At 32.9% G+C, this 13689-nt stretch overlaps 1 protein-coding gene across 2 annotated transcripts; it reads right to left on the reverse strand.

Annotated features, from left to right (window-relative positions):
- Positions 1 to 489: 489 nt before the first annotated feature.
- Positions 490 to 3844, reverse strand: LOC129903830 (serine/threonine-protein kinase-like protein ACR4). 2 transcript variants are annotated; one of them, XM_055979344.1, is made up of 2 exons: positions 3419 to 3844; positions 490 to 3271 (listed from the first exon to the last, which is right to left on the reverse strand). In XM_055979344.1, exon 2 carries the CDS (start codon positions 3252 to 3254, stop codon positions 672 to 674), a length of 2583 nt encoding a protein of 860 aa, XP_055835319.1. In that variant the 5' UTR covers positions 3255 to 3271; positions 3419 to 3844; the 3' UTR covers positions 490 to 671. The 2 variants fall into 2 exon arrangements, with proteins under 2 accessions (XP_055835319.1, XP_055835318.1); XM_055979343.1 differs by having other exon boundaries at positions 490 to 3844.
- Positions 3845 to 13689: the final 9845 nt, after the last annotated feature.

Consider the following 13689-nt stretch of genomic DNA (forward strand, 5'->3'; position numbering starts at 1 on the left):
AAATTATGAGAAAATCTATGAATTATTTTATATAAGATAGAAAATGAAATAACTATAATTAATACATGTATAAACAACAATATACACCGAAATTCCACTAAGTCAGATCTGAGGAGGGTTTGTTTCCAAAAGACTCTCAGCTCAAGCGTTAACTCATAGCAAATCGCTACATTACTAATATTTGCATAAACCGATCATTACTGATTACAATTTACAACATGTATATCCTAAATTTTATATATTAATTTTTAGTTACTTCTTAAAAAAATTAGTAAAAAGACCACCTTCTCCTTTTTATTTCCAGTTTCGAAAGAAAAGGACTTCACCTTTTTGTTCAATGTAAGTTGGTCAAGATTAGAATAGACGAATCTAGTTCCAACTCAACAGAATGATCGAGTACACGTCCATGATATCATGAACTCTATTTTACCAAGAAAACATCAAATTATCAGAATTGAACGCAAAAAAGAAGCAGAAGAAAGATTGAACTTAGAAATTAAACGATCAAACATGTAGCTAAAGCTCATCGCCAATGGTTGAGTGGGGAATTCTTGATCACAGGGGTTCTATTTATCAAGAATTCACAACATTTCCCTTTACTTGTATACATTTGATCCACTAATAAAATAAGCATCAACCTGCAGAGCTTTTCCTTTTTAGTGTTATGTTAATTAGAAGTTGTGTTTCAAGAACAAGTGTTCATGAGGAGAAGCTGGTCCAATTTCTTCTTCCAAACTTCTCAACCCATCAGTTCCATTTCCACAGTTCCTACTTTCTAAATTCTTTGCTTCAACATCTGCATCCGATACTGAAGACTTTCTCCTCTGAGATGATGCAACACTTGGGAATGTAATCCAGGAAGGAGCTCTGAATTCGACCAACCTTTGATCCTCAGTTTCTGCAACATCTGTTGTTTCTGAGGTTGACCGATTTGATGAAGACTTCTTGTGCATTCTGCTGCTTCCTAGAACAACCTCTGTTGGCAAGATAGGCTGGTCATTGCTTGGACTACCCATCAATTGAGCAAGTGCTCTCTCCAAAGCTGTCGTTACTTTATCCATTGACGGCCTCTCCTTCCCTCTCATCCTCACACATTTGCTGGCTATATTAGCAATTCTTCTAAGAGCTTCAGCATCAGAAGGTGGTTTCAAAACTGGATCCAGTATTGCTTCTATGTCACCAGCTTTGATTAATGGGACTGCCCACTCCACTATGTTCCCCTCATCATATTGCATGTCAATGGCTTTCCGACCACTGAGAATTTCCAAAAGCAAAACACCAAAGCTATAGACATCAGATTTGGTCGTAAGATAATGTAGTCTGTAGTACTCCGGATCAAGGTACCCAAGTGTCCCTGCTGGTAACTCAGCTAATGGGGAACTGCTATTAGCAGGTCCAAGCAAGGAAAGCCCAAAATCAGCCACTCGAGCATTGTGTTCTTCATCTATAAGGATGTTCGACGACTTGATGTCTCTGTGAATCACAGGTGGACATGCATAACCATGCAAATATTCGATTCCCCGAGCAGCTTGGACTGCAATGGTTACCCTTCTTATCCAATCCAATTGCTCCTTCTTTTTCCCATGTAGATGTTGATGCAACGAGCCATTAGCCATGTACTCATAAACTAGCAGTCTCTCTCCACCTTCTTCACAATAACCTAGCAAATTGAGCAAATGAGCATGATTTAACCTGGACAGCAAGTCTAGCTCAGTGTGGAACTCCTTTGAATTCTTCTTCATGTCAGATGACATTATAGCCCTCTTGACAGCAACCGCAGTACCGTCCTTCAGAACACCCTTGAACACACATGAAAAGCTACCCTTCCCAACTTGTGATTCTTCTTTGAATCCCCCAGTTGCTCTCTCAAGATCTTCATAAGTAAACATCTGAGCTCTCCTTATCTTCAGATCATCCAAATCGGCCCTATCTTTAGCAATTTCCTTTGGGAAAGAACCATTCTTCCTAGGACAAGGACCTTTCCCTGAGCATCTACAGTTCCTTAATTTGTAGCGAACATATATGATCGAAGTCAGAGATACAACACTCACCAAGAATACAGCAAATGCAACCTCAGCAACAATTACTGGTAACTGAAGTGACCAAAATTTCGCATTCTTCTTTCCAGAAATAGCAGTGGAACAGTCGGAAAAGCAGTCAACAGAGGTACAACTTGAACAATTATATGTGCACTGGCTGTCCGTAGATGAAGTACATTCAACCTGTTGATACATTTCAGCAGGGCAGCCATTGGTGCAGGGAAGGCAAATGCGAGAATCAGGAGACTTGCACGTCGTACTTCCATTGTTAAACTCATAGAAGCCAGATGCACACGGTCTAGGCTTGCAGACTCCAGGAGAAACAGCCAGTGGTAGCGATGAGGGAAAGCCATAGCCCCAACAAACAGGCAAGAGTGAAATTTCCGCCAGGATTCCACAAGTGAAGTAGTCACCAGCTGCTATCTCATAAAGCCTAACTCCACTAGGAGGTGGTGTGCTTTTCTCAACATTGTAACCCCAGCAAACGACACCACGGTCATAGCTCTTAATCCCACAAGCATGAAACTTACCACCAACAACGGATATAATTGGATCGCGAGGGGCTGCCAATTCAACATTGAGTTGAGCAACAGAGAATTCTTCTTCAAGGTTCATGCTCCTTCCCCAGCAATACACTTGAGAATTGACCCCCTCCAGGATCCCACAGACATGATATCCCCCAGCTGCAATCTTGATAAATCTCAAATCTTTTGGTGCTAGGGTAATAACCTGGCTACTAGTCTCATCCCCCCAACATAGAACACTTTTGTTGACAGAAAACAAAGCACAATTGAACTCAGAACCAGCTGAAATAGAGTGGATCTGGCCTTCAAACTCATTGTTTCTGGTCATGTTATAACCCCAGCAATCGACAAGTGAAGTGTTCCTATGCTTGCCCATTAAGGGTTGCCTTAGACCACACAAATGATTTTCACCTGCAGATATTTCTATGTATTGGGAGCCTTTGATCATGGGCTGAGGCACTCCCATTTGTACAAAATTACTTTTTCCCCAACAATAAGGCTGGTAGGAGTCCATGAGAAGTCCACAGACAAAGCCATTTCCAGCAGTTAGACCAATAAAAGGGAAATGAGCTGGAGTTGAATAGATTATAGAAGAAGTAGAGCCATAGCAGGTGACCAGATGAGATCCATCTGACTTCAACCCACAGAAAACAGAACCATATTCACCATAAGAAATAGCAATTGAAGACATTGATCCCAACCCTGAAACTTTTGAAAATACCACAAGGAGCAAAAAAACTTTTACAAGGTATCTACATTTCCACATTACCAAACAGGACATGTTAAAACTGTCCATTACAGAAATTAAAAATCAAGCCACTACGGTTAAACGCAAGAACACAAATAAAAAGTCACCTTTATCCCTTTGTCAGAAGGAAAATACCACTCCTCTTTCTCCATAGTGTCGTGAGTTGATTTATGAAACACAAACCCAACATACCATGGGTGGGATCAAACTTCACAACTTTGCTCACAAAAACTTAGTATCAAATTATATATTATAATACCCTCCGTGTCTGTTCAATAAAATTAAACCTAATTTGTACCCAAGGAGCTGCTGCATTTCGTAGCCCTTTTGCTCTCAAAGTTATCGGTGGCGGTGTTAATTAGACTCAAATGAAGTGGTGATGAACATAGGAGAAAAAGAGAGTGAAAGAAGAGAAAAAAGTGAGCATTAAATGCTATTCAAAACTACATCTTCTCAAAATAAGCGCAGTGTAGGTGAAAGCATTTAATGACAAAGTTATTGCAAAATTGATATTTCAATGCCTGGATACCTGCACACATGTCCACACTCCATACAAATAACTAAATTAAATTCAAATTTACTCTCTTCTCATAATTATCTACCTCTTACCAGCATAATTAACTAAAATTTCCATAATAATTGTACCTACAATCATTGTCATAATCCTTGCCTAATCATCCTAAAATTGACAGCTTTTAAAAAATTCAAGAATACTTCTGCAGACATTTATGTTCCATAATTTATTAAAGATTATTTAACCATGCTTAATGTCTATAAACACGAAATATGATTGTGGATCTGTTTTGACTGAGTTACATTTTTTATTTTTTTTTAATAAAAAAAAGTGGATGATGATTCTACTGATTATTGGAACATAGATTGATTCGGTAACCTCTTATTTGGATGGTGGTTACCGTTGTTTGTATTATATTATTAGTTTAAATATAATATTTATTTTGTTGTTATTTAAATTAGATTGTATTGTATCATTTAAATTCATCGTTAGGTAACAACAAAATATTTATTTTGTGTAACGATTAATTTAGTGTGATCACGTCAATACATTAATATTTTCTTCTCATTTTGTCTTTACTTATTATTTAATAATTCTATTTTATTAATTACCCTACCTTTTTATAGTACTTCTATTTCGTACCCTACAATTTCTCGTAGGTTTATCAAATTATGGATACGTGATATTATGTAACGATGAAAAATAATACAATTTATCTAAATATTATATTTATTAAAATAATACAATACGATACAATACAACACAACACAATACAATACACTATGAAATAATACATAATTACCTTCCAAACAAAGTGTAACAGTACATGTAATTAAGTTTCTTATTATATAAGAGCACTGCCCTATAATTGTAAAACTTTGGTTGATAATATTTCTTTTCTTCAACCGTAATTCAGTTATACCAAATGCATATCCAGGATTTCGAGAGTATGAGTGCACTATTACGAAAAGATGGATTTAAAATATAAATTTGATCCGTTCGACTTTTAGATTCTTATAACACTGCACTATTAAGAACAATTGAATCTAAGATAAAAATTTGATCCATCTTGACTTTTAGGTTCTTAACACTGAACCTGTTACAATGCTAAAAAATATTAGTAATATTCAATGTGATAAAATAAAAATTAATTGAAACACCAAAAGTGTTATCGATAACCACTGGGCGAGGTGTTACTAAACTTTAGAAAGAGAAAAAACAAGATAGATATAAGGTTTAAAATTCTAACCTTACTTAGAGAGGTGCATCTAATCATCATCACGTTATATGATACTTTGAACGTGGGTTCACAGATCTATATTTAAATATTTTTTAAAAAATAAAATACTACTATAAATAATTATTTATAGGGAGAGGAAGTTCGTAATATTTAAAGGATTAAGAGCGAGTCTAATTACATTTTGGCCTATTAATTTCACGGCACGTGTGTTAGCATGTTGGATGTTCAATAGTGTAGCACGATTACATGATGTATCTCACCTAATTACACTTTTTAATGCAACACCTTTCACCTAATATTTGTATAAATGATATTTTTGTGTATGATAATTTTTATTTGCTTTGGAAAATCTGATTGGATAACATTTAAATATACTAAGATGAACAGTCAAAATTTAACTAGAAACATAATTTTATTTTACTTATTTTGACTTATTTAAACCAATAACATAAAGAAATCCATCTGTATATGAAATGTGGGTGGATGGAAGAAAGCTTGGAGATAAATTCGTACATAAGAATATAGTAAACTTTACCTAAATCCTATAGTGAAAAAGCTCAATTACAACTTATTCCTCATTTTTTTTAAATTATCCGATTTTTCTGATTTTTTCCAGATTCCTGATACATTACAAGTTCTTCTGATACATCACGTTTTGGGTGTAAAATAATTAATGCTGTTGAGGTATTTATGGATAGTAACGTACTTTCAGTTAGGATTTCTTATTTCAATCAATTACTTTGCTAAATAAGGAAAATAATCCAAACAAATCGTAACAGTTATGAGTGACGTGAAAAACTCAAAAAACAGAGCATAACATCGAACATAAACTTCAATCCAAAATTCAAATTTCATCAAGCGAATCGAGATGAATATCCCGATACTACTAAGACATTCAAGAGTTTGGCAATTCGAGGTGAGTTATGAGCGATACAAAAGTGATGGAATCGTAGTGGGCGACAATATATCTTACTTGAATCTATAAGCAACAATTGCTGCTGAATTGACCATGCTACACAGTTTTTTAATAGTTTATGGGTTGTATTCTGCCCATGCTACCTTCGACTTTGGTTGAATTATCTGGTAGGAGTAAGATGATTAAAGCATCTGATTTTGCGAAATTGAGATATCCATTCCTTATTTTTCTTAAATAAAAAACCAATGTATTGATAAACTTACATCTACACAGTTTTTTAACAGTTTATGGGTTGTATTTGATACATATTTCTATGAATCAGAATAGTAATTGAATATCAATAATTGATACATGGATGGTTGATAATTATTTTAATTGTAAGTTACTTAGTAGTGATATAGTAAATTTGAATCTGATACATGAGAATAGCTGATACATAACCATTCGACATATTCGATGGATTAAGGGTTGATACATTGAAGATTGTTGTATTAGTTTTCAACTAAATTATGGTTGATACACAACATCTTATATTGATATAGATTGTAGATGTATCAGAAGCAGTAAAGCTTGATACATGAGAATCTGATACATAAACTTTCATCTTAAATTCGAATATGATACATGAGAATAGCTAATACATAACCATTCGACATATTTGACATATTAAGGGTTGATAAATTGAAGATTGTTGTATTAGTTTTCAACTAAATTGTGGTTGATACATAACATCTTGTATTGATATAGGTTGTAGATGTATCGGAAGCAGTAAAGATTTATACATGAGAATATGATACATAAACTTTCATCTTAAATTCGAATCTGATACATGAGAATAGCTGATACATAACCATTCGACATATTCGATAGATTAAGGGTTGATACATTAAAGATTGTTGTATTAGTTTTCAATTGATTTGTAGTTGATACATAATATCTTGTATTGATATAGGTTGTAGATGTATCAAAAGCAGTAAAGCTTGATACATGAGAATCTGATACATAAACTTTCATCTTAAATTTGAATCTGATACATGAGAATAGCTAATACATAACCGTTCGACATATGTGACAGATTAAGGGTTGATACATTGAAGATTGTTGTATTAGTTTTCAACTGAATTGTGGTTGATACATAACATCTTGTATTGATATAGGTTGTAGATGTATTAGAAGAAGTAAAACTTGATACATGAGAATCTGCTACATAAACTTTTGTCTTAAATTCGAATCTGATACATGAGAATAGCTGATACATAACCATTTGACATATGCGACAGATTAAGGGTTGATACATTGAAGATTGTTGTATTAGTTTTCAACTGAATTGTGGTTGATACATAACATCTTGTATTGATATATGTTGTAGATGTATCAGAAGCAGTAAAGCTTGATACATGAGAATCTGATACATAAACTTTCATCTTAAATTCAAATCTGATACATGAGAATCTGATAATAGTCTGCTAAATTGTTGAATATCCAAAAAAAATATTTACTATTGGTACAAAAACAAAATTGTACATTCTACTACTATAAAATTATAAAAAATATATTTAAAATTCCTAATACATAAACTTTGGGCGTGTAGTTATAGAAACAACTTTTTTCCCTCTTTTCTTAAAGCTTTTTCAGAAGGTTCATCAATTTTTGACCCAAAATTTAAAGACTGAACATTCTTTCTCTTCGCCATTTGCAGATTCATTGTCCCTAATTAATTGTTCCTCAGAATGGACCTATTTTCTTGAAACCCATGAACATCAACATCAGAAACAAAGGATATTATAGCTAGATTATTTTGAGAAATTAGTTGGATAAGTCCAATACTAAATGATGGACCATTTTACATAGTTATCAGTAAACTTAAGATGATTTTGAATCAAAACTTTTGAATATTAAACAATTAAAACTGAAAATAACAACTGAAAAATAAGACTTGAACTCTTAGATAACTAAAAGCTATGAAAATAGAGAGAGAATGTAGTTGAGAATCAAAAGGAGATAATAGATTGTAGCCTCTAATTCGTGTGAGTGATTTTAGGCGAGAAATTAAGGATATGCTCAGCAAATTCCTTAAATTTTTGGATCTTGAAAATGGAGAGAGATCGAGAGAAAAAGATTTAGAGGAGAGAGAATGTTTTTTGAGTTATGTATCCGAAAGATGTAGGAAAAAACTGAAAATAAGGAATTTTGGTAAAATTTTTAAAGGCTTGGGACTTTTAGCAAATATGATAATAAAAGATGTGTAGTTTGGTAATTTTATGGCCAATGGGACACTCAGCTATGCAAGATCGATTATTTTTTTTAAAAAATATTATGCTATTTAAGAAAAATAAATCGTTGATTTAATTATATATTTTTTTACTTTTTTAAAATAATTTTTTCACTTTTTTGTGGAAAAAAATGAATATTTATGTCATTTTTTTAATTCTTTTATTTATTAAGGCGGGAACGCATGATAGTCAAATAAATATCGATACATTACATAATTATTTATATAATATTGATACATGATTATACACATTTATACAATATCAATATATTACATATACACTGCATAATTATTTATACATCATATATACATATTGATACATTATTTATACAATATTGATACATGTTTATACAATATTTATACAATATCGATACATTATATATACACTACATAACTATTTATACATTATTGATACATTACATATACACTATGTAACTATTTATACAATATCAATACATTACATATACACTACATAACTATTTATAAAAAATTGATACATTACATATACACTACATAATTGATTGTATATTATATATATATATATATATATACATATTTTTACATTATTTATACAATATTGATAGATGAAAAAATATTCCATGAAAAAAGTTTTGAAAAAAAGGATATTTTTTATTTAAAAAAATGCAGCAAAAAAATACAACAAGAAGATATTTTCATTTTTTAAATAAAAATATCACCATCTCAAAGAAAAAATGAAAAAGAAAAGAATAGAAAGCAAAAAAGGTCTAATGAGCTTAGGCCGAATTGAGCCCTGTAGTATTCAGCCCATGACTTCTTTTTGACTATTTTTGATATAAATGAAAATATGGCAATAAACTATTAAAAATATACTATAAACTATGTTCAAAGTCAATAATACATATTTTTAAAATATTAAAATATTATAAAATAACTTAGGTATATATATTGATACATTAAGAGCCTAAACGAAATTGATGCTTCAAGAAAAAGACAAAACCAATGAAAATAGGAATGCAAATGCCTATATATCAATTTGTATAATGTTATTTACATCACCTAAAATAGAACATCGTCTTATGAATTAGGAAAGTAGAACTTGAAGTTTTTATTTTTCCTTCTCACACAATACTTCAAAATTTCCAACTTCCGCCAATGTTCAATTTTAAATAGTTGACTTTGGATTGTGAAATGTCCTTGAACAATTTCTCAATGGGATGTGATTAAATAAATTTTTTTCTTTTCATGTCCAGAGGATTGTGTCACACCCCAACTTAGAGATACAACTGACACTTGGTGTCAAACTTGACCTTGAGTCAGCCCTTGCTGGACAGCTACACTGCCAACGTAATAGCAGTCATAATTTCAAAAAATCAAACAAGTATATCTCGACTTAAAAATATATCACGCCCTGAGTCTACATCCTAGGCGTGGCCAACACTTGGAGACCATTGTTGATCTCAAGCAAACCCTTGACTTGACTAATTGCTCAGTGGAAGACTCAACTCAGATACAACAGTTAAACAAGATGGTCATGAAAAGTGTACAAATACCAATCCTCAAATATAAGTCAAAAGAAATAATATGAAAATATATGAAACAAATCAAGTTTTAAAACATCAAGAATGAAATGGACTGGCTCTCTACTCTGTCTATGAAACCTCTAAATACTGTAGATAGGTATTGGGATAGGTCCACGACTACCTCAAAAGTACTACAAATACTAAAGAAATAAACTGGAAGGGATTTCCTCCGAAAGCAAGAAGGTCTCATCAAAAACTGGGGAAAATATGATCATCCACGAAATGCCTATTGAAGATCTCTAACACTTGTTTGGATCATAAAATGATGCAACATTGCAGACGTCAGTACATGAAATGTACGGTATGTAAAAATAGTTGTAGGAAACATACTCATAGAATACTCAACTGACATGAAGGCTGATATAATTGACTGAAAATAAAGCATGCAAATGTAATGTAAACTTCAAAACTTTACAATAAAAATATGACAATAGATGCAGATCATAAAAATATACTTTTTCTCTTCTTGGGGAGTTTCTCTAACCAACAACCATCACTATGAGCCTCGTAATAATACAACGTACTGCTCACATTGCCAGAGTTATCTAAGACCTTGCAAGAATAAGGGACTCAAACTCAACTCATGGATCCATATAAAAGTCCATATCATTGACTGAAGTGAGGAGTCACCGGAACCAACGACATGATCCTATCTTACGCTGGCTACCTAGTTTATGGGGTTTGAGTTGTCTAAACTCTTACCCAAATCGGTGCTCAATACTACTCCCAAAAATATACATTAGTGCTCATATATTATTGTGAATAAAATATTTAATATATATATATATATATATATATATATAAATATTTAAGTCTCATTGAACTTAACTCGGTCTAACTCAGATCTTTCTCAAACTCACTCAGCTCTTTCTCAAACTCATGTATTCTCTTTAAAATAGTTATACTTTCTCAATCTCAGTAAATTCATTTAAAATAACTCTTGTATCTTAATCGCGTTCTCAAGATGAATTAATGCATAAATACTTTAGTTTACTAAAACTCTGAAAATCATGTATAATTTAAAGCAATGCATCTAGTTTAACTTCTCAAGTAATGTGGAATTTATGAAAGGAATAACCATGAACTATAACTCAAGGAAAATCAGGATTTCCACATGGAGGAACATATACTCAATAATAATGAAAACATAATACTCAAAATATGATAGAACGATGTTATCCTAATTCAAGAACTCAAGAAACTTGGGTTAGAACCCTAAACTAAACTTTTACTGACTGAATTTAGATGTAGGAAATATGGATGAACTTAATCCAACACTCTGAGAAGCCTTACATACTTGTAAGAACTATGTTCTTGGTGAAACTTGAAGCACTCAAAAGAAGACACTTGAACCCTACCTTTTTCTCCTCTCTAATCCTTGCTCTATGTCTTTGAAGTGATTATGAGGGTGAAGGCTCGTATGATACTAATAACAGACTCAATTTAGTCCCAAAATATCAAGGTTTTAACTTGAAAAGAGTAGGGAAAAGATGGAATTACCCTTCATTAAAACTGTCAGGGGCCATCTATGGGTACCTCCTACAGTCTATAGAGGTTTCTACGGATTGTAGGAGCCCTCTCATAGAACTAGGTACACTTTTTGGTCTTACTCGAATTTTTGGGATTGACGTGTAGACCCTTCTACATGTCATGGACCCTATTTGTAGAAGTGTTCTGATATGGGGTCTTTAGGACTTTATTGATGGGACCTCCTATAGTTCATAGACCCTTCCACATATCATAGGGGCCTCATCCTATTCACTTTGAAAGTCAAGTCTCAGGGTTTGGTCTAGGGGTTGAGTCTATGATCCGTAGAATTATTTACAATTCGTAGCCTTGGTCCATAGGCTTCACCCTCAAGAGGAAGTAGCTAAGGCTTCCTTACAGGAGCCCACCTTTGATCCATGAAAGCTTCTACGGGTCGTAGGTGCCATCTGTGGAAGGACATCAGAAGAAAAAAATCTCAACTTCTCATGGGCTTTTGGACTGATTTTAGTTAGAATATTTTGAGGTGTTAAATATCTCCCTTTTGGGATTATTCATCCTCGAATAATGACCAAGCTAAGAATTTACACAAGGCACGTATGCAATGCAGGAATTTGAAACATCAGACACTCAAATAGACACTAAATCTAAAATGGGGAAAAGAGTAATGCCTTCAACATGAACACTAGGAGGAACGAATAGATGAGAATATCTAGCTTCCATATCCTCTTTGGTTCTTAACTTGTGAACCTACTGATCAAGAATCTGAGCCGGAATCTCCTCATAAGACAAACTATATTTCACACTAATTCTTTCTATAAGAACAATGAAAGAAGGGTCTATAAGAACTTCTTGAAAATAGAAATGTGAAACAATGGATAAACCATCGCTAACTCTGATGGTGGTTCTAACTTATAAGCTACATTACCAACTCTCTTTGTAATTTGATAGGGACCTTCCAAATATCATAACACCTTTCATGAGTTAAACCTTTAAATACACCCAATCATTCATCTCAAACTCTAAGTTTCTCCTCCTAACATTAGTGTAGGACTTTTGTCACAACCCAAGCTAGGCCCTATGTGTGATACGATAATTAAAATCTCGGAGGACTCCAACCAAGTCTCTTAGAATATCATACATGAGCATACATAAGATAAATAAAAAAATAAGGCTAAAACATAGATACATAAGTAAAGTCTCAAATCAATAGAAGATGACATAGATTCCTTGAATATCTAACATGCCTCTACTAGTCTAGATAAGGGGATAAGACAAGATCTTAGCTTACCCATAATAAAATATAAAAGTAACAAGAACGATGAAAAGATAAATGTCTCATCCTCGAAGTATGAGGACTCACCAACTATAAAAAAGTAAAGCTCAACTCTAACCACGAGTGGGAGGTGCGCGATGATCGTCGATCCCTACATTATGATACGGTATAGGCAAAAAGTATATGGTAGTACATATAATGTACTAATTATGTGAGAAGTATGCATAAACAATGAAAATACGATATAATCAATATGAGCATGGAATGCATGACCAATATCCTGAAAACATGAGTAAAATTTGAAAATATTTGAATAATATCATAATCATGTGGTCATTGAATCATAAACATCAAAAGAACTTGTACCATATCATTTCATATACTTTTGGTGTGGGATAGGACCTTTAACCAACATATAAGACCATACGAGCTATATCATGGAATCTGATGTAACTCCCACATTAATAAGAGAGAGGCTACTTTATCGAGGTAGACTCCGTGAGAACCTTTCTTTAACATTGAGCTATTTGTGGATCCACTATTAACATAGTTAGGAACTAAAGATTGCTACTAGGATTCCCTTGGGTCGCTATTAGCATTTTTGGATTGAACCCTACCATAAAGTCCTCTCGGTGCTTAGTCATTACCTCACTGGAATTCATTAGAAATATATGCATTATCATCATTATGAAAGGCTATAGTAAATACCAATCCAACATCTTAAATAATCATGAGAGTAGCTCATTAACATGATTGATTCATACAAGAATGAGAAAATCCTTCAATTCTTATGAATCCATGATAAGGTGATAAAAATCCTTTCACCATCTTTAACATGAGTGTGTGAGAATTACCTTTCACAACCATAGATACTTACTTAAAACATCATTCATAACTTTTCATGAGTCATTCATAAGCCTTGATAATCATTCATATATCAATCATAGAAATCCTTTATAAATCATGATCATAAATCCGTGAAATCATACTTGAAAATAGCATATGACATGGGTCTATAAAAATTGACTTGAAATCATGCAATCTAACTTGAATTGTGCATAATTAGATCAACAACAATGAAATAATTCATAATTGAGATAACCCACTGCAATT

Source organism: Solanum dulcamara, chromosome 9 (genome assembly GCF_947179165.1).
Source record: "Solanum dulcamara chromosome 9, daSolDulc1.2, whole genome shotgun sequence".
Classification (NCBI taxonomy): domain Eukaryota; kingdom Viridiplantae; phylum Streptophyta; class Magnoliopsida; order Solanales; family Solanaceae; genus Solanum; species Solanum dulcamara.

Bases quoted from the DNA above. Each gene is read 5' to 3' on its own strand.
- LOC129903830 (XM_055979343.1), bottom strand. From the start codon at position 3,359: ATGGACAGTTTTAACATGTCCTGTTTGGTAATGTGGAAATGTAGATAC.